Source organism: Mustelus asterias, chromosome 27, assembly GCF_964213995.1.
Source record: "Mustelus asterias chromosome 27, sMusAst1.hap1.1, whole genome shotgun sequence".
Taxonomy (NCBI): domain Eukaryota; kingdom Metazoa; phylum Chordata; class Chondrichthyes; order Carcharhiniformes; family Triakidae; genus Mustelus; species Mustelus asterias.
Window position 1 is genome coordinate 17887415 of NC_135827.1, and position 24819 is coordinate 17912233.

General features: G+C 43.3%; 1 protein-coding gene across 3 annotated transcripts in view; it reads right to left on the minus strand.

The window, feature by feature from the left end:
- Positions 1-24819, minus strand: part of clmpa (CXADR like membrane protein a) — a 185320-nt gene that overhangs the window by 68001 nt on the left and 92500 nt on the right. For all 3 annotated transcript variants that reach the window (XR_013495583.1, XM_078198859.1, XM_078198861.1), the window contains exon 3: positions 4938-5142. Coding sequence is in view for 2 of the 3 variants with exons in the window: in XM_078198859.1 (XP_078054985.1) it covers positions 4938-5142 (205 nt within the window). In the remaining variant the exon portion in view is untranslated. The remainder of the gene's footprint in view (positions 1-4937; positions 5143-24819) is intronic.

A 24819-nucleotide genomic window follows, 5' to 3' on the forward strand; every position in this document is an offset into this window, starting at 1 on the left:
TGAATATCATTAGCAGGCCCGTGACTGAAATCTCCGGGCCTACTAGCCTCTCTCCTCCACCAGGTGTGGTTTACTCCAGTAGGGAGTACTATAGCTCCCACTTGCGGGGAGCTAGCGGCCCGACCCCACTGGAGTGAAGGGGGTGCAATCGAGACACCCCCAGAGGGTGCCACCTGGGCATTGGCACCTTGGCAGTGCCAGCCTGGACCCCTAGCACAGCCCAAGAGGCAAAGTGCCAATGCCCAGGGGGAATCTTGGCATTGCCCACCAGCATAGGGGAGTGCCAAGGGGGTGGGCCTAATGGGGGATGATCGATGGGGGTGAGGCGGTCCCGCTGCAGTCAGGATTGGTGGGGGAGGGAGGGAGGGAGGCCAGCGATCGGGGCCATCGGGGGGGGCGGGGAACTGGGGGAGGGGCGATGATAGGTACTGGGGGGGGGAGGAAATCAGTGGGGGTTCATGGCTGGCCAGTGGTTGAGCAGGCCAGTAATCAGGAGACTGGCAGTGCAGGGCTACTGCGCATGCGCCAATTTTGGCGCTGACAGATCAGTGTCTGCGCAGTGGCCCATTCAGCACTATGCTGCCAGCCTCACCACTGCCCTCCATGCTGAAAAAAACCCAGCATGATTTACTCCAGTTTTCACGTGAATTCGACACTTAGAATTTTTTTGGGGAGAATTGCCCCTTGTTCTGTGGGATCTATCACAACGTATTGGGTTCAGTCGCAACTACTCCATCACTCAACCAGGTATATATATATATATAATATATACACACACATCAGTCAGAACACCACAAGATCAAAATCAAGCTACATATCCTACACATCTATAATCTACACATCCTCATACCCATTTAATTTTGTTTTTTCCCCGAAAATATTTTATTTCCTATATCTCCTAACAAGCCCCATCATAAAGTAAATTCTACTATCCTCTACTTTTGTTCATTGGGTGGTTAGTTGAAATTAATTCCAATTCTCTTCCCACACCTAGTGGTACATAAGGCACATTTTCATCCAGCTTGTGATTCCCGGAACAGGTTGTTAGTCTGTTGCCGGGGGTCTATAGCTTTAGAGGTGCCAATCCACAGCAAGTGTGGTTGACCAGGAGTCTTTCCCGGTCTTACCGCCAGCCATTGGCGTGTTTGGAAGGATTTGCAGGTTGACACTCCGCCTGTTTGGCCGCGTTATGAACGCACCTTCCTCGGTCATCAAGACCTGGGCTGGGACTCTAACTCGGAACTTCTGTCTGAGAGGCAGGGACACTACCCACTGCGCCACAAGACCCCCCAGCTGAAATTAATGCCCTCTATTTACTGACTCACTAACCAGTGGAAATAGTTCTTCCTAACTGTCCCCCTTCACTCCAGTGGGGTCCTAATTATCCCCCTTCACTCCAGTGGGGTCGGGTCGCCAGCCCTCCGCAAATGGGGAGCTAGTGTAAACTCCTCTGGAGTGAAATAGTCCTGACCGGGGGCGGGGACGGGGGTGGGGAGGCTAATAAGTTTCAAAATTATATTAAATTTAAACTCTGCATTTATTATGCAGCTCCCGCGGAAATCCAGCTGGGAGACGCACTCAGGCCCGGACGCCCAGCACGAATCGGGCTCCGCTAGAGTCTCCTGGCCCATTGCGCTAAATAAGCAACGCAGCGGGATGGGAGAATTGCCCACTATATTCTGTACCCTATCCTTTTCTGTCTCCCCTATGTACTCTATGAACAGTATGTTTTGTCTGTATAGCACACAAGAACAATATTCTTCACTGTATCCCAATAAATGTGAAAATAATCAAATCGAAGCGTGTAGACGAATTCCTTTCAATTATTCCATGTAGTTCTTCTGAACGTACAGCAGGTGGCACTCCAGGTAAATGAACTGTTTAATTGTGTGATCACAATCTCAGCTAAACCAGAATCCGCATCGAGTCCACTTTCACTTCTTTTATAAAAACTTGGATTTGCAGTGTCTTTTCTGAAGTTTGATTTGTGACTTGTTTTCCGTGTGGTTGAGGAAAATCAGCTTCTAGTTTATTTAAAGAAGGAAAGAGATTGCCTTTGCATAGCGTCTTCCATAAACTCGAGGCGTTCCAAAGCACTCAAGTACATTTCACTGCGAGTCAGTGTTATAAATGTAGGAAATGTGGCAGCCGACTTTTACACAAAGTACAAACCCCAACGGTGATAAAAGGCCAGTCTGATTCACAAACTGTTCAGTAATGAGTGGGTGACATGGTGGCACAGTGGTTAACTCTGCTGCCTCACAGCGCCTAACTCTGCTGCCTCACAGCGCCAGGGACTTGGGTTCGATTCCCGGCTTGGGTTACTGACTGTGTGGAGTTTGCACCTTCTCCCTGTGTCTGCGTGGGTTTCCTCCGGGTGCTCCGGTTTCCTCCCGCAGTCCAAAGATATGCAGATTAGGTGGATTGGCCATGTGAAATTCTCCCTCAGTGTACCCAAACAGGTGCTGGAGCGTGGCGACTGGGGGATTTTCACAGCAACTTCATTGCAGTGTTAATGTAAGCCTACTTGTGACTAATAACTGTTAACATAACACCGCACTTATACATATATATTTAAAAATCTTTAAACCATTATCTAGACATATGTCTGTGTTCGTCACTTTTCATCTGTCACAAGAAGAAAATCCTGTCTGAACCATAACTGACCTAATGAAGGCACAATAGCTATACTCAGTGGCCTTAAACAAAGAGCTTTTATTTGCACATAACTGAGAATAATATATTGTTCCTTCGAGAGTATCATGCTCGTATCATTGTAAGACAGGACGTTCTCTGGTCTAGATGGGTAATCACACAATCTAACTAAAAGATACTTTGTTATTAGTTCTCTACCTTAGGGAGTTGTGGGTGCTCTGCTGTTGAGTATGTTCAAGAGTGAGATCAATAGATTGTTGGATACTCAGGGAATCGAGAGATAAGGGGGTAGTGCGGGAAAGTGGAGTTGAGGTAGAAGATCAATCATCGTAACTTATTAAATGGCAGAGGGGGCTCGGGAGAGGGGGCGGGGGGCACATGGCCACAGCTCCTATGTTTTATGTTCTTATTAACTTAGAGAATGTCCGGAAAACTCTGATCCAGTTCCAAAAAAAGTTCCCCTTATCCAGTGAATACTAGAGTAACCACTGACAATATATATTTTTTATTCATTCATGGGACACGGATGTCGCTGCCTGGTCAGCATTTATTGCCCATCCCTAGTTGCCCGAGGGCAGTTGAGAGTCAACCACATTGCTGTGGCTCTGGAGACACATGTAGGCCAGGCCAGGTAAGGACGGCAGATTTCCTTCCCGAAAGGACATCAGTGAACCAGATGGGTTTTTCCGACAATCGACAATGGTTTCATGGTCACCGGTAGATTCTTAATTCCAGATATGTTGTATTGAATTCAAATTCCACTATCTGCCATGGCGGGGTTCGAACCTGGGTCCCCAGAACATTAACTGAGTTTCTGGATTAAGAGTCTAGCGATAATACCACTAGGCCATTGCCTCCCCATTACCATTGTCAATCAGTAATATGTCCTGACTGTTCCCAAGGATTATTCAATGATGTTCCTCCAACAATAAGTAACACTTGACAATACATGAACAGGAATCTGATGCAAATTCAAATTTAAAATTATAGCAGATCTCCAGAAGCATTGTTCATGAAGAATACCCCGTTCCATAACAACGGGGATAGGATCAACAAAATGTGACAGAAAAAGTGTCACAGAAGTGTGGCACTGACAGGAAGTGTACAGCACATGCGAGACGTCTAATATAAGTTGTCGAACTCCAGTGGCACACACAAGAAATTAAAGCCAAGTGCAGCCTTTGGATAAAGTGAAGCTTGAGGGCGGAGATAACTGGACAAGAGCATAAACATATAGGGCTGGATTTTCCATAAAACCCGCAGTTTTGCAGAGGCGGAGGAGGCCCAAAAACATGGTCTCGCCATTGTCAACAGGATTTCCTGTCGAATTCCCCTTTTGCCACTGGGAAACCCACAGTGGGGATGCACTGTTGGTGGGACTGGACAATCCCGCCGACATGAACGGCTGGAAAATTCCGGCCAAAATTCACACTCCACTCTAAAGTCATATATGCTGTCCTTATTTTCATAAAATATCGTGATGTTTTATTCTTTCTACTTACTTATCAAATCTTGTTGATTCCAGAGTTGAGAGCGTTGGCTTATGAGGAGAGACTGAGTAGACTGGGACTATACACTTTAGAATTCAGAAGAATGAGGGGAGATCTTATAGAAACATATAAGATTATGAAGTAAATAGATAAAATAGAAGCAGGGAACTTGTTTCCACTGGCAAATGAAACAAGAACTAGGGGGCATGGCCTCAAAATGAGGGGGAGCAGATTTAAGACTGAGTTGAGGAGGTACTTCTTCACCCAAAGGGTTGTGAATCTGTGGAATTCCCTGCCCAGTGAAGCAGTTGAGGCTACCTCGTTGAATGTTTTTAAGGCAAGGATAAATACATTTTTGAACAGTAAAGAAATTAAGGGTTATGGTGAGCGGGCGGGTAAGTGGAGCTGAGTCCACGAAAAGATCAGCCATGATCTTATTGAATGGTGGAGCAGGCTTGAGGGGCCAGATGGCCTACTCCTAGTTCTTATGTTCTTATAAGCGGTTTTCATTATAAAAGGAAAGTAAGGTTCTGAGGACAGAAAAGGGATGCAAGTATAAAGCATTTTATTGTGGGCAAATCTTCAATGATGTTTTGAAAAGTGAATTAATTCAACACAACATACTTCACTAACACAAATCAGATGAAAAATCATATTGGTTAAGAATGTCTGCCTGATCTTTTTAATGTATCTTGACATTATTATTGCCCTTTTCAATGCTAAGCACACAGAAAGCTTTAAATACTTTACAAAACCCAATATTAAAATTAATATTGTTTTCTAGACACCTACCCAAAACAACGAGATTAATAGCAGTCTTCAAGTCATAGATTCCTGCATTTTTCACTTTGCATGTGTACAGTCCTGAGTCTGTTGAATGCAGGGATGATATTTTAATGGAAGCATCACCCATCAGGAAATTTGCTGCAAAGGTGATTCTTCCTCCCAGTTTTGCACTTACATTCTGATACACTGCACCCGAAGAATAGGTGATCACCTACAAATCAAAGGGAATAGAATTAGATCGATCTCTAACAGCACTATTGCAACTAATTCTGAAACAAAAGCTGAGTCCCTGGTATTTGTGCTCGAGATAGATGCTGCAGGTTTTGGCTCTGTTTTAGATATTATTTAGCGTACAATGGTACTGGCTGTTCCAGTATGTGATCCAAGTATTTTATATTTAACTGTCTGCCTGTAATTTTAAAGCACATAATATTCTTGTGATTTGATCACACTCCTTCATATGCATTTTTCCAAAGACATAATGAAGAATAGACCAAAGAAAAGGAAGTGAAAAGACTAGATTGCTTATGATTTTATTGGGTGGTCAGCCATTTATGGACTTCCAATGATCAATGATGTGTGTTGGTCAAGGTATATCTATCACCCTTTGGAGCTTATGTATCTTCGTCATATTATGTTCAAAGTTCTCTCGACCAAATATCAGGGGCACTATTGGACAGAATGACACTAATAGTTCTGGGCCGTAAGAAGTCTCACAACATCAGGTTAAAAGTCCAACAGGTTTATTTGGTAACACGAGCTACCGGAGCATTGCTCCTTCATCAGGTGAGTGCCAGTTCTGCGCCCAGTAGACACTAGCAGATTAGATCACTTCTTATGACCTACAGATGCACGTCAGATCATTGTAACTAATGATGCAGATTAATGTTCCCAGCAGACCAGTCCACAATGCATGTTCTCTGTGGCTTGTTATATTCCAGAAAGCTAGGTGGTCAAGCATTTAACTGGAGCCAATCTTTACACACTTTCATAAGCATTTATTTACAGGGCTACGTATTACAAGCATGCACTTCCTAACCTAACCCTCACAGCTTCTGTCTGAATATGTGGCTATTTACAGGAGCGCAGATGAATCCCAGTTTGTGCCCACCACATGTAATTAAATATGATTAATATGCATTTAACACAGCTAAGTGACAGAGCCAACTGTATTTAAGTTTAACTCCTTCCAAAAGATGTGCAGGTTAAGTGGATTGGCTATGTTAAAGTGCCCCTTAGTGTCCCACAATATGGAGGTTAAATGGATTAGCCATGGTAAATGTGTGGTGTTACAGGGATGGTGCAGAGGAGAGGGCCTGGGTGGGATGCTTTGTCAGAGAGTCGGTGCAGATCGGATGGGACGAATGGCCTCTTTTGCACTGTAGGTATTCTATGACTGAGATCAGCAAGAAATAATACTGTGATAATCCATAATAAAAAATTATGCTTTATATCAGTCACATGTGCCTTCAACTGTTCGAATTTCCTCCTGATTTTCAAAGTGATCCCTCAAAAACAGGACCGGGGGGGCGGGGAGGCGGCGGGGGGGGGGGTGCGCGACATGGTGGCACAGTGGTTAGCACTGCTGCCTCACAGTGCCAGGGGCCCGGGTTCGATTCCCGGCTTGAGTCACTGTCTGTGTGGAGTTTGCACATTCTCTCCGTGTCTGCATATGGGTTTCCTCCGGGTGCTCCGGTTTCCTCCCACAGTCCAAAGATGTGCGAGTTAGGTGGATTGGCCATGCTAAATGGCCCCTCAGTGTCAGGGCGATTAGTTAGGTTAAATGGATGGGGTTATGTGGATAGGGCCTGGGTGGGATTGTAGTCGGTGCAGTCTCGATGGGCCGAATGGCCTTCTTCTGCACTGTCGGGATTCTATGAAGACAGATCATGAGTTACATTGCAACATGATACTAGAATAAAGTCATATTAAACAGCAAAAACGATTGGTCAGGTTAAAAACAAAGGTCCTGGCAGTGAAGTGTGCTGAAAGAGAAAATAAACTCAACACATCAAACTCAACACAGTTTTTGGTATCAAGTATTTTAAAAATGACAGCTAGTGGCAAACATACAGTTTTCTCACCATCCATAGCCCTGAGTAATATAAACTTGCTAAATTCCTTGTGTCCTGGGCAGCAGCAGCAGACTGTATCTTTCACAAACATCTTTCAAGAGCTGCTGCTGAATTTGTCGGCACAGCTCCTGCTAGGATCTGATGGGGAATGGTGCGAAGTGAAAGTGAGAGAGGAGGAGAGCAGTGGAACCAATATAACTCAGTTCACCTGAAACTGTCACTAGCATGTAAAGCATTGGGAGCATTGTACGTAGGGCTAAAGATGCAATAAAAGCGCAAAAGGATTTACCCAAAGTTAAAAATAGCATACAAGTGGTGGGTAACTAGTTATAGAATTATAGAATCCCTAGAGTGCACAAGGAGGCCATTTGGCCCTATCCTCATAATCCCACGTTTGCCACTGTGCAGAGCAGGAAGAGAAAACAATTTGACGGCATGGTAGCATAGTGGTTGGCACTGCTGCCTCACAGCACCAAGGACCCGGGTTCAATTCCGGCCTTGGGTGACTGTGTGGAGTTTGTAAGTTCTCCCAGTGTCTGCATGGGTTTTCTCCGGGTGTTCCAGTTTCCTCCCACAATCCAAAGGTGTGCAGGTTAGGTTAATTGGCCATGCTAAATTATCCCTTGGTATCAGGGGGGTAGCAGGGTAAATACGTGGGGTCACAGGGTTATGGGGCGGATGTGATTGTTGTCAGTGCAGGTTCGATGGGCTGAAAGGCCTCCTTTTGCACTGTAGGAATTTAAAGTTTATTTATCCATCACAAGTAGGCTTATATTAACACCGTAATGAAGTTACTGTGAAAATTCCCGAGTTGACATACTCATGCGCCTATTCGGGTACACTGAGGAGTAATTTAGCATGGCCAATTCATCTAACCTGCACATCTTTGGATTGTGGGAGGAAATTGATTCTGTGAATTTTCTCAGTGGAGGTGCTGGACTACTACTGGAGAAGTTGCAATGTTGATGAAAGATAATGAAAAAATTAGTCACCTTCCCAATAAGGCTGTATTAAAGAGATGCTCAGGAAAGAAAGACCACCTGAGGTTACAAAGCTAAATTTCTTCAAGGGAAACATCACCAAGTATTTTTCCTGAAGTGCGACACGTGATATCTTATTGGGTGCATAAACCAAAGGACAAATAGTTCAGTTTCATAGAATCTCTACAGCACAGAAGAGACCATTTAGCCCATCAAGTTTCCTATGTACTTGCCATTTTGTACCCCATACTGCCACCAATGTCTGCAGTTTCACTTGGTTAATTCTTTTCGGTGCAATTTGGTCAAAATCAGCTGGCACAAGAGCTCACCAAATTTTAAGCATAACTTATGTTCGGTGCTACTCAAGCTCCCTTTTGCGGTAGTTTTAAAAACATTGCACCAGAAGCAGGCACCCGCCCCCCCCCCCCTCCCCCAACCCCCCCCCCCCCCCCCCCCCCCCACAAAATTAGCCATGCCCCCAGGATGAATAGGTCATCATTGGGAGTTTCCGCTAATTACGCTTGTTTGCGCTCCTACAGAGAGGCTTGAAAAACCAATCCAGCTTTTTAGGGTGCAAGTGCCCTTAAGTATGTTTTAAAAGTTCTTGTTTTTATTTGCAAATAAACTGACCCATATCCCAGTTTAACTAGAAAATATCATCGCTGAAATCTTGCTGCTGTTCACGCCGGTGGGATCTTACCATCCTGCTGGTGGTGCACCCCACCGCGGGTTCCCCAGCGGCAAAGGAAACCCCCTTGACAACCATAGGACCATAAGATCCTGCCACCATTGAGCGTGCCATGAAACAGTGGGAGAAAATCCTGCCCCATATATATCCTTAAAAGTGAATCTGGGTAATTTAAAATCGCATTCCTCGGAGGTGGTGGGTGGATTGACACTCTGGCTCAGAATTTCACCATGATGGAGGGGCAAAAAATAGCAGAAATGTCCAAAAATCATTTTGCCCTTGATCATGGTTCTTAGTGGCAGAGTCGGGGACAGGAGGCATTTTACATGCGCACAAATCATGGAGACAGCTGGCTGTTTAAATCATCAGCTGCTTACACTATAAAGGGAATTTGATAGGCCAGAGTTGTGACACCTTAAGTATGCAAATTAGACAAGACAAGAGCTGGTTTGATGGATTTATTTGGATAGCCATGATGTGAAGATGCCGGCGTTGGACTGGGGTAAACACAGTAAGAAGTCTCACAACGCCAGGTTAAAGTCCAACAGGTTTATTTGGTAGCACAAGCCACTAGCTTTTGGAACACTGCTCCTTCATCAGGTGAGTGGGATTTCAGTTCACAAACAGGGCATATAAAGACACAAACTCAATTTACAAAATAATGGTTGGAATGCGAGTCTTTACAGGTAATCAAGTCTTAAAGGTACAGACAATGTGAGTGGAGAGAGGGTTAAGCACAGGTTAAAGAGATGTGTATTGTCTCCAGCCAGGTCAGTTAGTGAGATTTTGGGAGCCCAGGCAAGTCGTGGGGGTTACAGATAGTGTGACATGAACCCAAGATGAGGCCGTGCTCATGTGTGCGGAACTTAGCTATCAGTCTCTGCGTTGTCGTGTGTCGTGAAGCCTGCCTTGGAGAATCAGAGGCCTGAAGATCAGAGGCCGAATGCCCGTGACCGCTGAAGTGTTCCCCAACAGGAAGAGAACACTCTTGCCTGGTGATTGTCGAGCGGTGTTCATTCATCCATTGTCGTAGCGTCTGCATGGTCTCCCCAATGCACCATGCCTCGGGACATGCCTTGGTTTTTCGCTGTGGTGAAAACAGCGCCACAGCGAAAAACCGCTTGACCTCCTCAGAAGACAAACACGGGACACGGTGGACAGAGTACCCTTCGTCATCCAGTACTTCCCCGGAGCGGAGAAGCTACGACATCTTCTCTGGAGCCTTCAACATGTCATTGATGAAGACGAACATCTCACCAAGGCCATCCCCAAACCCCCACTTCTTGCCTTCAAACAACCGCCAACCTCAAACAGACCATTGTCTGCAGCAAACTACCCAGCCTTCAGGAGAACAGTGACCATGACACCACACAACTCTGCCACAGCAACCTCTGCAAGACGTGCCGGATCATCGACACGGATGCCATCATCTCACGTGAGAACACCATCCACCAGGTGCACGGTACATACACTTGCAACTCGGCCAACGTTGTCTACCTGATACACTGCAGGAAAGGATGTCCCGAGGCATGGTACATTGGGGAGACCATGCAGATACTTCAACAACGGATGAATGAACACTGCTCGACAATCACCAGGCAAATGTGTTCTCTTCCTGTTGGGGAACACTTCAGCGGTCACGGGCATTCGGCCTCTGATCTTCGGGTAAGCGTTCTCCAAGGCAGCCTTCACGACATATGACAATGCAGAGTCGCTGAGCAGAGACTGATAGCCAAGTTCCGCACACGAGGACGGCCTCAACTGGGATCTTGGGTTCATGTCACACTATCTGTAACCCCCAAGACTTGCCTGGGCTTCCAAAATCTCACTAACTGTCCTGGCTGGAGACAATACACATCTCTTTAACCTGTGCTTAACCCTCTCTCCACTCACATTGTCTGTACCTTTAAGATTTGATTACCTGTAAAGACTCGCATTCCAACCATTATTTTGTAAGTTGAGTTTGTGTCTTTATATGCCCTGCTTGTGAACTGAAATCCCACTCACCTGATGAAGGAGCAGCACTCCAAAAGCTAGCGGCTTGTGCTACCAAATAAACCTGTTGGACTTTAACCTGGTGTTGTGAGACTTCTTTGGATAGTCAGAGGACTCCGCTGGATAAATAAGGTACCCAATTACATCTGGTCCCAAGGTACCTTTGGGGGAAGGTCAGGTGACCTTTGTGTTAAGGTACGCATACATATGTGTACAAATGCATAACCTCATTGGAACGGTCAACAGATCAGTCAAACATAAACCTGAAGGTATCGATTACAGAATTAGAGCTACATGACAGCAATGTACATAGTTTGTTGAAGAACTGAACTGTAATGTCTGTAATGTCTTGGAACTGAGCACCGTAAAATATTGAAGTTAAGGAAATTGTAAATATGACTCTTTTTTGCACTGTTTGTAATGATTGGAAATGTCATTTCTGTAATGGTTTATTTCAAAGTATTTATGAATAAAGTATATATTTGAAATTTTAAAGAAGTGCTGCATGACATTATCACATAGGGTGCCTGCTAGGACGACACAGTGGCATGATGTTAGCACTGCTGCCTCACAGTGCCAGGGACCTGGGTTCAATTCTGGCCTTGGGTAACTGATGTGTGGAGTTTGCACATTTCCCCCTTGTCTGCGTGGGTTTCCTCTGGGTGCTCCGGTTTCCTCCCACAGTCTAAAGATGTGCAGGTTAGGTGGATTGGCCATGATAAATGAGCAGGGTTACAAGGATAGGGCTGGGGGGTGGTGGGCCTTGATAAGATGCTCTTTCAGAGAGTCGGTACAGACTCAATGGGCCAAATGGCCTCCTTCTGAAGTGTGGTTATTTTATGGTTCTATATAACAGTTTGATTGACAGCTACAAGTGATTATAGACTCTATGTGGGATTATGAATTTCAATGCTTTTTGATATAAGGAATTGTGCACTTGAATGAAATGTTTGTTGTAATAGGTTTTATTTAGTTGTAGGAATGTAAATGTAGTGAATGTTTTTTTCAATATAGTGATGTCTATAATACACACAGATCTTTATTTCATAGAACTTTATTTTATCTTATCTCTGCACAGGACCTGTGGTCTGCACATGGTGGATACTAGGTGAGTTGGCATGGTAGCTGTAAAGCAAATGGTGGTGGGTTGGGGACATGGATTTCTGTGTGTTGACACTAAGTTGGCACGTAAACAGTTTGAAGGACCGTGGAGTGAGTGGAGACCCTTGGATTGGGATAGGGGCTATAAAGGGGTATGGGATTGGGTGGAGGGGACTAGATTAGCCTGGAGGGTATGAGGGACTAGGGGGCATGGCATGAGATGGATGGGTGAGTTGGGGAGTACGTGGGGGAGTAAGGGGAATGTGAGGGGATGTGGTGGAATTTTTTATATTTCAATCATTATTTTTGGACACAGTGCCAGAACCCTGAGGCAAGCCTTCACCCGAAGTGGCCTCCGTTCCGGCACCCTTCTCACTTCTTCCTAGGTTGTCTGCTCTAACACTGCCTGCACCTATCCCCCTCCCTAGACCCAGAACCTGACATTAGGGCAGCCCTGGGTTCACAGAGCGGGGAATTCTCCTGTTTCTACACACCCAAACCGGGAGCAAAACATTTCAGCCTGTGATTAAAAATGCTTATGATTTGTGATAAACTGAATCATCTGTTTTAATCAAACATCACCGAGGAAAATTTTTAAAAGCCAAATGTTTTTAAAAGATCACATTATAAACCGCTGCCTCATTGTGCTGGGTCACGCCAAATTTGACATTCAGCAAAATGCAAATAGGTTTGAGTGAAAACTTGGAAACACAAATGCTTTACAAAACGGGTGGAATTTGAGGTACATTAGAATCCACAATTGTACCCAAAACAGAAACCCTATAACCCCCCACCCATCATCAGCATAGGCTGCATAAACCATTCCTTCCTATCGAAGTGGCACAATTAAATAACTTGATCAAGCATCTCCTCGAGTGTCTTAACTGTCGGTTGTCTTCATGTGAAAAGAATGTGCAGAGTTCACTGTTGTGGCAGAATGACCTAAAATGCCTAATATCAAACATTCTGAAGTGGATGACAAGCTAATAACCTACTGGATGAACAAAATAAAGAACGGCAGTTCATTTTCTGTAAATGGACCATAATGTCTGTGTTTGTATATTGAGAAATATCTCTTAAAATGAATCATAAAATGTGTGGGTTTTGTACATAGTAGTAACAGCAGTCATTGGTGCTGGAAGATGGTTGCACATACTGATATTTACTCACCACTGAAGGTAAGAGGAAAAATGGCATTAGTCGGAAAAGGTTTGAAGATATAAGGTGGTCCTTTCAAAAAGTAAAGCCTCACTAACTCAAAAGTTGTAACTGCTAGCATTGTGGACAAACGTTTCAGTATCTGATAATCCGTCATGGAATATTTTCATGTGTTAACAAATTGCTCCTTTCAATTGCCTTTATTTCTTTCCAGAGTTAACTCTGGTGCTAAACCCCATGAAGCAAACACAGTTCTGACAATCACTATTCCCATCACTGCATCATTTCACATTAGTGTCAAAAATGGCCATGCCCCACAATCTGCCCAGTGGAAAATCAGGGCCCTGACCAACTATAAAATAGAGGGGGAGAAAGTGAGAAAATAAGCAAATGGGCTTTGAGAATCCCCTGACGAGAGTGAGGATAACTGAAACCTCTATTACAACTGCCTCGTGACGTTAACTCAGTTTCTCTCTCCACAGAAGCTGCCAGAACTGTGGGGTTTTTCCAGCGTTCTCTGTTTTTATTTCAGATTTCCAGAATCTGTAGTATCCTGCCTTTATATCACTGTATTAAAGCCCAGTGATTCTAAACAAAGCATTTGGAGTAGCTTTAAATTCTACTCAATCCAACCATTTTGTTCACCCTAGTTGGTCAATCAGCAAATCCCGAGAATCAGGAACTGCCATGTAAACGTCACTCTGGTGCAATAGCATTTTTCCAGCCTTATTTTATTTCCACCCAGTTCCCTCTTTCTCTTACTGATGTAGTCGGTGAAGTCAGTTTGAACATGCAGCTTAAAGCAATTTATACAGTAGCATTTGAAAGCCTACAATAGTGGAACACCAAATATGTCCTCACTTTGATTGTCATATAAATAAATGTTTATCTAAATTTAGATTATATTACATTTAAATGACTTTGAATTAAACATTACACCCTTTCTGTTCTATCGAAGATGAAGACTATGGCCGGAATTTTGCCGGCACGCACGCTCCGATTCCGGGGGCGGGCGAGGCTCGGAGAAGGGCATTCTCCTCCGTTGGCCTCGGGCAAACATGCCGATAAAATTCCAACTGATGGCTGGCATTTTCCAACCCCTCCAGCGGGGTTTTTCCAGTCCCACCAAAGTCAATGGCCATTTGTATTGCTCATTGACTACGCCGCCAGGGAACCCATTGTGGCCTGGGGGTGGGGGGGAGAAGGGGTCACCTTCAGCGGGACTGGATGATCTCACTGGCAGAAAGGGCCAGATAAATTTGATTGAAAGAAGTAGAAATGATTTGCTGCAAATCTCCTGCTTTATGTGTTTTCTATAGCAGGACTTTCAGGTACCCTACATAAGCGACAAGCCTTCATATCTTTTGAGCCAGTGGCAATGGGTAGTAGCACTGTCAAAACATAACACAGTTTCTTGGCCTCACAATCGTACTTTGGGACACAGAGCATGTTAAATGTCTTGGTCAATCAGCCATGATTTTATTGAATGGTGGAACAAATTTGAAGGGCTGAATGGCCTATTCCCATGCAATTTCTGACATTTTAATGCTCTAACATCTGCCTTAAATTGAGGAGGGTGGAAACTCTATCCCAGTAAGCTAAGTGTTCTCATGCAATTATCCGATGACGTTACTTCTGAACAAAGATAAAAGTTGTTTTGATTAATTGACAGGTTAATATTTTAAAGTTCTATTTCAGGTTAAAGACTGTAATTTATAATGAATAGCTGCTGGCACTCACTATTTTAAAACAGCAGTTCATCAAATAATCCTGGGTTGATTTGCAAAGGGGTTAAAGAATTCAATGTCTACGTTTCAGAGATTTGAAAATTGTTCACTTTAATAGGCGCAAATTAACCCCTAAGTATTAGTCATTTTTTCACCATTGTAAGTTGAACCAAATAATTCAATTTATGGGGGAAAAAAAAGTCCAATGTGATAGGTCGCTATTTGTCCAACAATTGCACGAGATTAAGTCAGGTCTGGGAGGAAAGGATTATTGGAATGGGGAGGAGGTCAGAGCAGTATTTGTTACGTGGAAACCAGATGGGTGCAATACTTGCTAAATACTTCACACCTGTTAAATCTAAGCTGCTGGCTCAAAGAATTATCATTTGTGGAGGACACCAGGTGCAGAATTCTCTTACCTTGCCAGCAGCTGGGATTCTCCAGTGCCGCTGCAGTGAATGGAGATTTGGCTGAGTTCCAAATTCTTTGTTCTTGCTGGCAGGGTAGCAGGGCGTATGATACTAGAGAATTCTGGCCCTGAAGTTTTGGTATTGCAGAAAATTTGCAACAAAGCATTTTATAGTCATTTGTGCTCCTTTCAATCAAATTTATTGTCTCCGTCTTCTTTAGAACAGAGAGAGTCCAATGTGTTAATTTAAAATTAGTTTAATTTAATATAATCAAAATTATAAATAAAGACTTATTTGTAAAACAATCTAAGTGAGGATATTGATTGGTATTGACAAATGTTTAGTGTTCCACTGTTGTATGCTTTCAAATGATACAGTATAAATTGTATGACACTGCTGAATTGAAAAAGACAACTTATTTTGAAATGAAACAGTTAATGGCAGCAAATTGATCAACAGTAATCACATTGGCAAGGAAGAAGTCCTTATCTGGCTAATCCAATGAAAGGCAATTTGGGAATATGCTAGCCAATCAGTTTAATGCACTTAATCATACACTTAATTAATCAATCTGTATTCAGAAGAGGATTATGCATGAGCACCTTCAAAAACTGTATTCTGCATGTAACAGGGGACCTTTTGGGGGAAACAAAATAAGAGACACTTTGACATGGGGGACCTTCCAATGTGGGGGAAGGGCTGAGGGGTAGTGTCCAGATTGTAGGGTTGGCTGCTGGGGGGGGCTGTCCAAACTGTGGGATCAGAGGGTTGGGGGAGGGGATGTGGTGGGTTGTGTCCATAGTGTGGAAGCAGGGAGGGCTGCACGGGTGGGGGGAATGGGGGAGCCTGCTGCTGTCCAGACTCTGGGAGTGGACCACCTGAAATATAGCATAGTTTGCATGTGCAGGTGCATACTGCACATGTGCTAGAATCAGAGATCTGGACTATGGGAGGAAAGGTCATTCTGGGACAAAGGAAACCACCTGAAATATAAGATGGTCTCATAAATTCCAGGACATTTACTCACCCTGATAGGTAAACCCCTCAAAAAGTCCCACACAGGAGCACAAGAAAGAAAACAAAAGATTGTTAACAATGGGTAGTGATCCAGAAAGAAGGCAGAAGATACATGTTGAAGGGAAGAGTGGAAGTTGGAAGATCTCAAGTCAGAAATCATTCCTAAGTCATCTAACGTTATCACAGATTGACCACTTTAGGGGCAACTGTATGATTGACTTGAAACTGTTTGGCTGAAAAAAGAAACATGCTATCAACGTTTTTAATCTTGCACTCATCAGGACAAACACAAGAATACAACATTTCAAAGGGAGCAACAATTTACATTGAATTAGAAAAGAGTGCTGATTGGTCAACTCTGATTGGTGGGGATGATGCCATGGAGAATGCAGCAAGGAACATATGCCTGATGAGTGCAAGATGAAAAGTTTTGACACATTTCTTTTCTCAGTAACACACAAGTTCTGTGTTACCAAACGATGATTTGAAACTGTTTTGTTAAAAATTCTCAGTAAAGTGTTGTGATTGTATCAATCGTAATTCTCAGACTCCAGACCTTAAAAAAGGGTTGAAATCACCAACAGGTCTGATCAGAAAGATACTTTTTTTTAGTTAATAGATAACTTAATTTACTAAAATGTACCAACAGCCAGTGGAAGGAACTACAATTACAGTTGATAATAAAATAGTATCATTCCCAAACTTTAAAGTTCTATTTATAGCAATCAAAGTGATTCATTTCTTTTTCTATCCTTCTTGAACTGCTGCCCCTGAGGTGTAGGTACACCCACAGTGCTATTAGGGAGTGAGTTCCAGGATTTTGACCCAGTGGTAGTGAAGGAACAGCCAGTGTATTTCCAAGTCAAGATGGTGAATGGCTTGGAGGGAAACCTCCAGGTGATGGTGTTGCCAGGTATCTGTTGCTCCTGTCCTTCTAGATGCTAGTGGTGGTGGATTTGGAATGTGCTGCCTAAGGAATCTTGATGAGTTCTTGCAGTGCATCCTGTAGATGGTACACACAGTTCCAACTGTTCATCGGTGTGGAGGGATTGAATGTTTGTGGAAAGGGTAGAAATTAAGCAGGCTGCTTTGTCCTGAATGGTGTTAAGCTACTTGAGTGTTGCTGGAGCTGCAATCATTCAAGCAAGTGGAGAGTATTCCATCATACTCCTGACTTGTACCTTGTAGATGGTGGACAGGGGAGTCAGGAGGTGATCCTTACTCCATGCAGTATTCCTAGCCTTTGACCTGCTCTGGTAACCATAGTATTTATATGGCTAGTCCAGTTCAGTTTCTGGTCAATGGCAACCGCCAGGATGTTGATAGTGTGATTCAGCAATGGTAATGCCATTGAATGTCAAGGGGCGATGGTTAGATCCTCTCTTGTTGGAGATAATCATTGCTTGTCACTTATGTGGTGCGAGTGTTACTTGTCGCTTCTCAGCCCAAGCCTGGATATTATCTAGATCTTGCTTTATTTGGACATGAACTGCTTCAGCATCTGAGGAATCAAGAATGATGCTGAACATTGTGCAGTCATCAACAAACATCCCCACTTCTGACTATATGATGGAAGGAAGGTCATTGATGAAGCAGCTGAAGATAATTGGGCTTAGGACACTACCCTGAGGAACTGGAGCTGAGATGATTGACCTCAAATCACCACAACAATCTTCCTTTGTGCCAGGTATGACTCCAACCAATGGAGGGTTTTCCCCTGATTCCCATTGATTGCAGTTTTGCTCGAGCTCCTTGATGCCACTCTTAGTCAAATGCCGCCTTGGTGTCAAAGGTAGTCACTCTCACTTCATCTCTGGCATTTATCTTCTTTGTCCATGTTTGAATCAAGGCTGTAATGAGGTCATGAGCTGAGTGACCCTGGCAGAACCTTAACTGATTGTTCTTGAGCAAGTTATTGCTGAGTAAGTGCTACACTATACGGCTGTTGATGATTCCTTCCATTACTTTACTGATGATTGAGAGTAGACTGATGGAGTGGTAATTGACTGCATTGTATTTGCCCTTTTTCTTGTGTATAAGACATATTTGGGAAATTTTCCACATTGCCAGGTAGATGCCAATGTTGTAGCTGGACTGGAACAGCTTGGCTAGGGGTGCAGCAAGTCTTCAGTAATACTGCTGGAATATTGTCAGGGCTCATAGCCTTTGCAGTATCCAGTAATTTCAGCCATTTCTTGATATGACGTGGGGTGAATTGAATTGGTTGAAGGATCTTGACATGATGTGGGGTGAATTGAATTGGTTGAAGGAGGACATCTGTGATCCTGGTGACCTCTGGAGGAGGCCAAGATGGATCATCCAAGAGGGATGAAGACAGTAGAAGTAAGTAAGCAAAAAAACAAAACAGGGTTCAGGCTCCATGATAGAAACCCAGGAGGAAGAGTGCAGACCCACAACAATATAATGACAACACTTATACAGCATCCTTAACTATATAATATATCCCAAGGTGCTTCACAAAAGCATAATCAGACAACATTTGACAACAAAGAAAGAAGGATTCATTAGGGCAGGTGATCAAAAATTTGATCAACAGCCAGGACCTTCTGGATCCACCCATGGTGAGACCAGAAATTCCCACCCAAAGTCAACGGACATTTGGCTGCTTCTCTGAAATTTCCATCCCACCCGCAACTTGTCTCGCCGGGAAGATCTCGACTGTAGGTTTTACGGAGCATGTTAATAGAAGAGAGAGAGGGAGATGGAGAGGCAGGGTGGTTTAGTGGGGGGAATTCCAAAGCTATTTTTCAATACAAACTCATCTTAACATTTGAAAATTAGCCCAACACCAGAAACCAGCAAAACCAAAAGAGCAATAAAGCAGCAAGGCAACATTCAGTATATGGTTATTAAAGTTTGCATATTTCAGATAAACACAAACATGAAAGTCTGTATTTTGACAGTACTTTGTAAAAAATATTTTATGTACTCATCAGTCTAATGAGATACATGGGCATGCATGTTGCAACATAGTTTCTCAAAATCCCATTTCAAAGGCCATTGAACTGCACCACAATGAACATGAGGCCCCGCTGTAGATAGAGTGAAGCTGGCTGAAAAACAGCTGGGAAGGGCAGAATCTAAAAACGGGAACCACAGCAGTGAGTATGAAATTGTAAGATCAGTGAGCACACTGTCAGTAGGCGAGGCTGTAATTGAATGGCCAGTGAGCACTTGAGGGAGGTGAAGATGTGATTAAAGGTTTGGGATGAAGAGGCAAGGCTGGTAATGAGCTACTGCAAAAGTTTCAAAGCCTCCAGAGAGACTGCAGCTCATAATGCATAGCTCACAGTGTATTGACTTGGTCTGTTTCCTGTCACTATGGGAGAAGAGTTGTTCCAATATCTGCAGCGATGTCTAAAGTCTCCTATTATACTACACTGTACGAGATTAATGTAATTTTGTTTCACGCAACCACATTCTCAATTTCTGTGACCCCCCCTCCAATTGGGGTCGTGATGCACAGCTTGCCAACCACTGGCTTAGGGTCTATGCACCTGAAAGCACAGCCACCAATAATAGTTGGCCATTGAAAACTGGGGTGCACAAGAGGCCAGACTTGGATAAATGCAGACACCTCAGAGAGTTATAAAAATGGAGGCGGTTACAGAGACTTATAATAAAGTAAGGCAAAGTGTCAGCATCCAGATGCTCCGGTTTCCTCCCACAGTCCAAAGATGTGTGGGTTTGGTGGATTGGCCATACTAAATTGCCCCATAGCGTTACGAGGAATTAGCAGGGTAAATTGTGGGGTTACGGGGATGGGGCCTGGGTGGGATCATTGTCGTTGCAGACTCGAGGGGCCAAATGGTCTCCTTCTGCACTGTAGGGATTCTATGAAAAGATTGGCTGCCTCCTACACAAGCAAATGAATGAATATCAATAGCTCATCGCATGTATATTGAGAAGTTTATACATTTTAAATACCCGATTAAAATTCCTTCCAATTGTAAGTTAGTTGAGGCTGAAATGTGTAAACAAAATTTGTTTTACGTTTCTTAGATTCCTGACGTATTCCATGTGCCAATGATGTTTGTTGAAAAGGATAAAAGATTAGTAAACATTCCCTGAAGTCACTATAATGGACAAGATATTGAATGATGGTGCATTCTGCTGTGAATGGCTGATGTTCATTGTTCTATTACTTTTCCGATTTCACGTTTAGACACATTGGGCAGGATTTTCCACCCTTCCCGCGGCATGTTTTGCGGTGGCGGGGGGGAAGCCCGCCATTGGCCAGTGGCGGGATCTTCCAGTTCCACTGCAGTCAATGGCATTTATCCTTGTTTGCATCCTGCACTGCCAGGGGACCCAAGGCAGGGTGTCACCAACAGCAGGGCTGGAAAATCGCACTGGCGGGAACGGTCAGAAAATCCCGCCGCTGCAGGGCCTCACATTCACTGCTCTGTAGCTCAACAGCCTTTGAAATGAGATCGATCTGAGAATAAAGGTTGGATCTTCCTCTCTCAAACCAAACCCAGGGAGCCTGTAAACTTTAAATTCACATTTCAACTTTTCTAACTACAGTACAAATGTGGATGTGCATCAAAGCTGGGGATTTTTAAAAAAGTAGGCAAATTGGTACATTGGGCGGAATTTTCAGTTTTTGGGACTAAGTGCAGTGGCAGGCAACGCCGGCAGCGTCTTCCAACTGGCCAGAATGGTGCGACTCTGCATCAGATTCTGTGCTAGGAACCTCATCAATTATGTACAGACAAGTTCCACTCCAACTTGCCGGAGACACGTTGAACAGTGAAGAATCAGCAATATAGTTCCAAGTCATGGTGGTGTTATCAGGAAAACAAAGAAATTGTAATATTTTACTGTTGGTAATAGTTTTGTCTTTTTTTTAAACTGTTGGGGATATGTGAGTGGTAACTGAAGCAAGAGACAGGGTGATTGTGGTAATCTAAGCTAACAATAAGTAATGGCTTTGATACAGTAATGATCCTAGAAGGACTTCAAACTTACATAAGGCAATAACAGTGGCAGATTTGAATGGCTTGTTCTGGTTTGAAGGAGAATATATACAGGTTGTAACAGAAAGGTGTCAGTAGATAAAATAAGGACGGGGTAAATTTTCTTTTCTTTTAAATGCTAAGAGATAAAGTAGATAAATGAAGTTAACCAGTCCTAGAAGAGTGCATTTCTGGGCGAGACAGTGGAGAGATCAAAGGGAAGGAACATATTTAAGGAGATACTGAAACTTCATGGGGTAGTTGTTTCAGATCTCAGTAGACAGCAGGAATAGCTGGCGATTGTTTCTCGTTTTTTTTCTGAGATTTGAGCAATTTGGCATTTACCACCAGCTGTGCCATCACAAGGTTCCCATGTATCTGCTGCCCTTGTCCTTCTAGATTTCCTTCTCTTTGCCTGCATGTGTAAAGCGTGAAGACTTTGTCCTAAAGGCTATCCTTTTACATTCATTCATATTGTTTAAAAAACCCAGCTAACACAAGATGGTTCTACTCAAAAAAAATCAACCTGCCTTTTCTCACTGTAGATGCTAACTGATGAATGCATTTCCAGAATTTTCTAGTTTTCTTTCTGCCTTCCAGCATTTTATTTTTTTATTTGACGAATGAAATCCGCACTCGGACTGAACTGGGACAGTGGCAGAATCTGATCCAGTATTCACAGCGGTAAGAGCTGAACACTACTTAACAAAAACTTTTATTTATATAGTCGCAGGGCATGTCATGCAGCAACTAGTAAAAACTTTCTGTCCTGACATTATCAGAAATCGTGAATATCAGATTCTTTCTCTGAAAATCCTAACAATCATCAAATAGAATTGCTTTTTAACAAAAAGAATTATACAAGCATATAAAGGGTAAAGGATTAAAAGATTATGCTGGTAGTGTTAGATGACAACAGATTGTGTGGAGCATAAACACCGATGTGGATGCTATGCATTCAACATGATTCTATGTAATCTTACATTCGCCGGTTAATTACAATGCCAGAACTAAGCCTGGGGTATGATTAATACATTAACTCTGGTCAGTCCATTGCCAAACTTAATTGATGGAGAGAGCAGCTTGAGAACTTGTCCACCAGCACATGCAAAACAATTCAGTACAAATAAAAGGAGAAAAAATTGATTGTGTGTTTATCTTGCACTTCGTATTTTATATTCGACTCTTATTGAAAAGCAGTAGAAAGGTAATCAAATGGACTCAATTGCCGGAATTTTCCAGCTGTTCACACCCCATTGCAAGCGAGGACAGAGAATGTGACACTCAGCCAAATCTCCATTCACTGCAGTAGGACCAGAAAATCCCGCCGGTGTGGGCAGCAGGAAAATACCTCCTTCAGATATCGTGGGCAGAAGAGATCCTGTGGGATGTTATGTGGCAACACATTTGATACTCCCATTTCCCCAAATCAGTGAAACCCCATCTCAGCTGTGCTGGAGGGGGAGCGATTAAGTCGAGTTCAGATGCAAGCAGTTCTGACACAAGAGGAAGGGACTATTAGGCCAGTCAACCTAAGTTGTATCTAAGTATCTAGGTGTATCTAAGTTACTTTTCCTGCACTGTTTCAGGGAAACTGTTAAGCATAACATTTAAGTTGATACAGTGATGTCTTTATTAGCGTTTAGCTGTATTAAGGTGGTGAAGCGATACAGAATATTATTATGCCACTGCAGCAAGTAGGAGAACCCTGAGGGGATGTATAATGAATCATAGAATCCCTACAGTGCAGAAGGAGTCCATTCAGCCCATCAAGTCTGTACCAACTCTCTGAAAGACCATGTTACCTGGGCCCAACCCATCCTCTTAACCCCACACATTTACCATGGCTAATACACCTAACCTATACATCTTTGGACACTAAGGGACAATTTATCATCGCCAATCCACCTAACCTACACATCTTTGGAGTGTGGGAGGAAACCAGAGCACCAGGAGGAAACACACGCAGGCACAGGGAGAACGTGTAAACTCCACACGGACAGTCACAGATGGTTACATTAGTGATAGAATTGGCATAACACCAGCAAAAGCACCATTATTTAATTGATTCAAAGTCTCTGGAATCTCTGGTTCAAATGCTTTAATTATTATTTCCAACCCAGTTTATGTAAATCTGTGCAGTGTCCAAAGAAACATCCCGTGTAATCCTTTGCGAGTGAGGAACTCTTCTGCGAACCTTTTTGCCACGAGCAACAATTTGTCATTAAGTAAATAAAAAGGTGTCAATTCAGGAAAGTCTGTTTGTCACAGCAAGGCAGTTTCTTCCAAGGGCAAATTGCCTAACCATGAAATGTACCATACCAGTTTAATTACTTGAGTCAACATTGCACAGTAATAGACTGCTCGATCCATTGAACCTGCTCTGTCATCTTGTTAGCCACGAACAGTGCTGTCTTTTTAATTCTTAATTCCTTCTCTTTTTTTTCATATCCTTTCTTCCCAAGTAAACAGTTATCGCCTTTCAAATCCCTGAATTGGCTTTATATGTGATCCTTTAGGGCTGTATCTTTCACATTCTCATGTGTCTTTGTATGAAAATATTTTTCCTGGATTCATTTCTAAAACTTGAATTGTACAATCATGTTCCCTCATTCTGGATTCCTCGAGTAAAGGAAAGAGTTGTGCCTTATGAACCCAGTAAATTTGGGGTGGCACAGTGGTTAGTTAGCACTGCTGCCTCACAACGCCAGGGACCTGGGTTCGATTCCTGGCTTGGGTCACTGTATGTGCGGCACCTGCACATTCTCCCTGTGTCTGCATGGGTTTTCTTCAGTTTCCTCCCACAGTCCGAAAGACGTTCTGGTTAGGTGCATTGGCCGTGCTAAATTCTCCCTCAGTGCAGCCGAACAGGCGCCAGAGTGTGGCGACTAGGGGATTTTCACATTAACTTCATTGCAGTGTTAATGTAAGCCTACTTGTGACACTAATAAATAAAAATAAGTAAATTCCCTTTGCTATTTTATGTATTGTAATAAAATCATCATCCTCAACTTCCTCATCTCTGGGAAATATAATTTATAATTGTATTAACTAATTATAAATATATTTGATTAATTATAAATCTATTATACTAATTAGCAATAAATTATATTAATATAGTTTACACATTCTCTGAAGATGGGACACCCAAGAAAGAACGTAATAAGCTAAAAAAAACACAAATGGAATACACCCTATCTGACTTGCCTTTCCATTCAAGGATCAGGGTAAATAACAGCAACTGTTCAACTCCTACCCCTCATTTCCCTCTCGGAAATTGAATTTTAACCCCATGAGGCTGGATAGGCCCGAACTTTTTTTCCTGAAGTGTAGGAGGATGAGGGGACCCCTTATAAAGGTTTATAAAATCATGAGGGGCATAGATAAGGTGAATAGCCAAGGTCTTGTCCCCAGGGTAGGGGAGTCCAAAACTACAGGGCATAGGTTTAGGGCGGCACGATAGCACAGTGGTTAGCACTGCTGCTTCACAGCTCCAAGGACCTGGGTTCGATTCCCGGCTTGGGTCACTGACTGTGTGGAGTTTGCACATTCTCCTCGTGTCTGCGTGGGTTTCCTCCGGGTGCTCCAGTTTCCTCCCACAGTCCAAAGATGTGCGGGTTAGGTTGATTGGCCATGCTAAAAATTGCCCTTAGTGTCCTGAAATGCGTAGGTTAGAGGGATTAGTGGGTAAATATGTAGGAATATGGGGGTAGGGCCTGGGTGGGATTGTGGTCGGTGCAGACCCAATGGGCTGAATG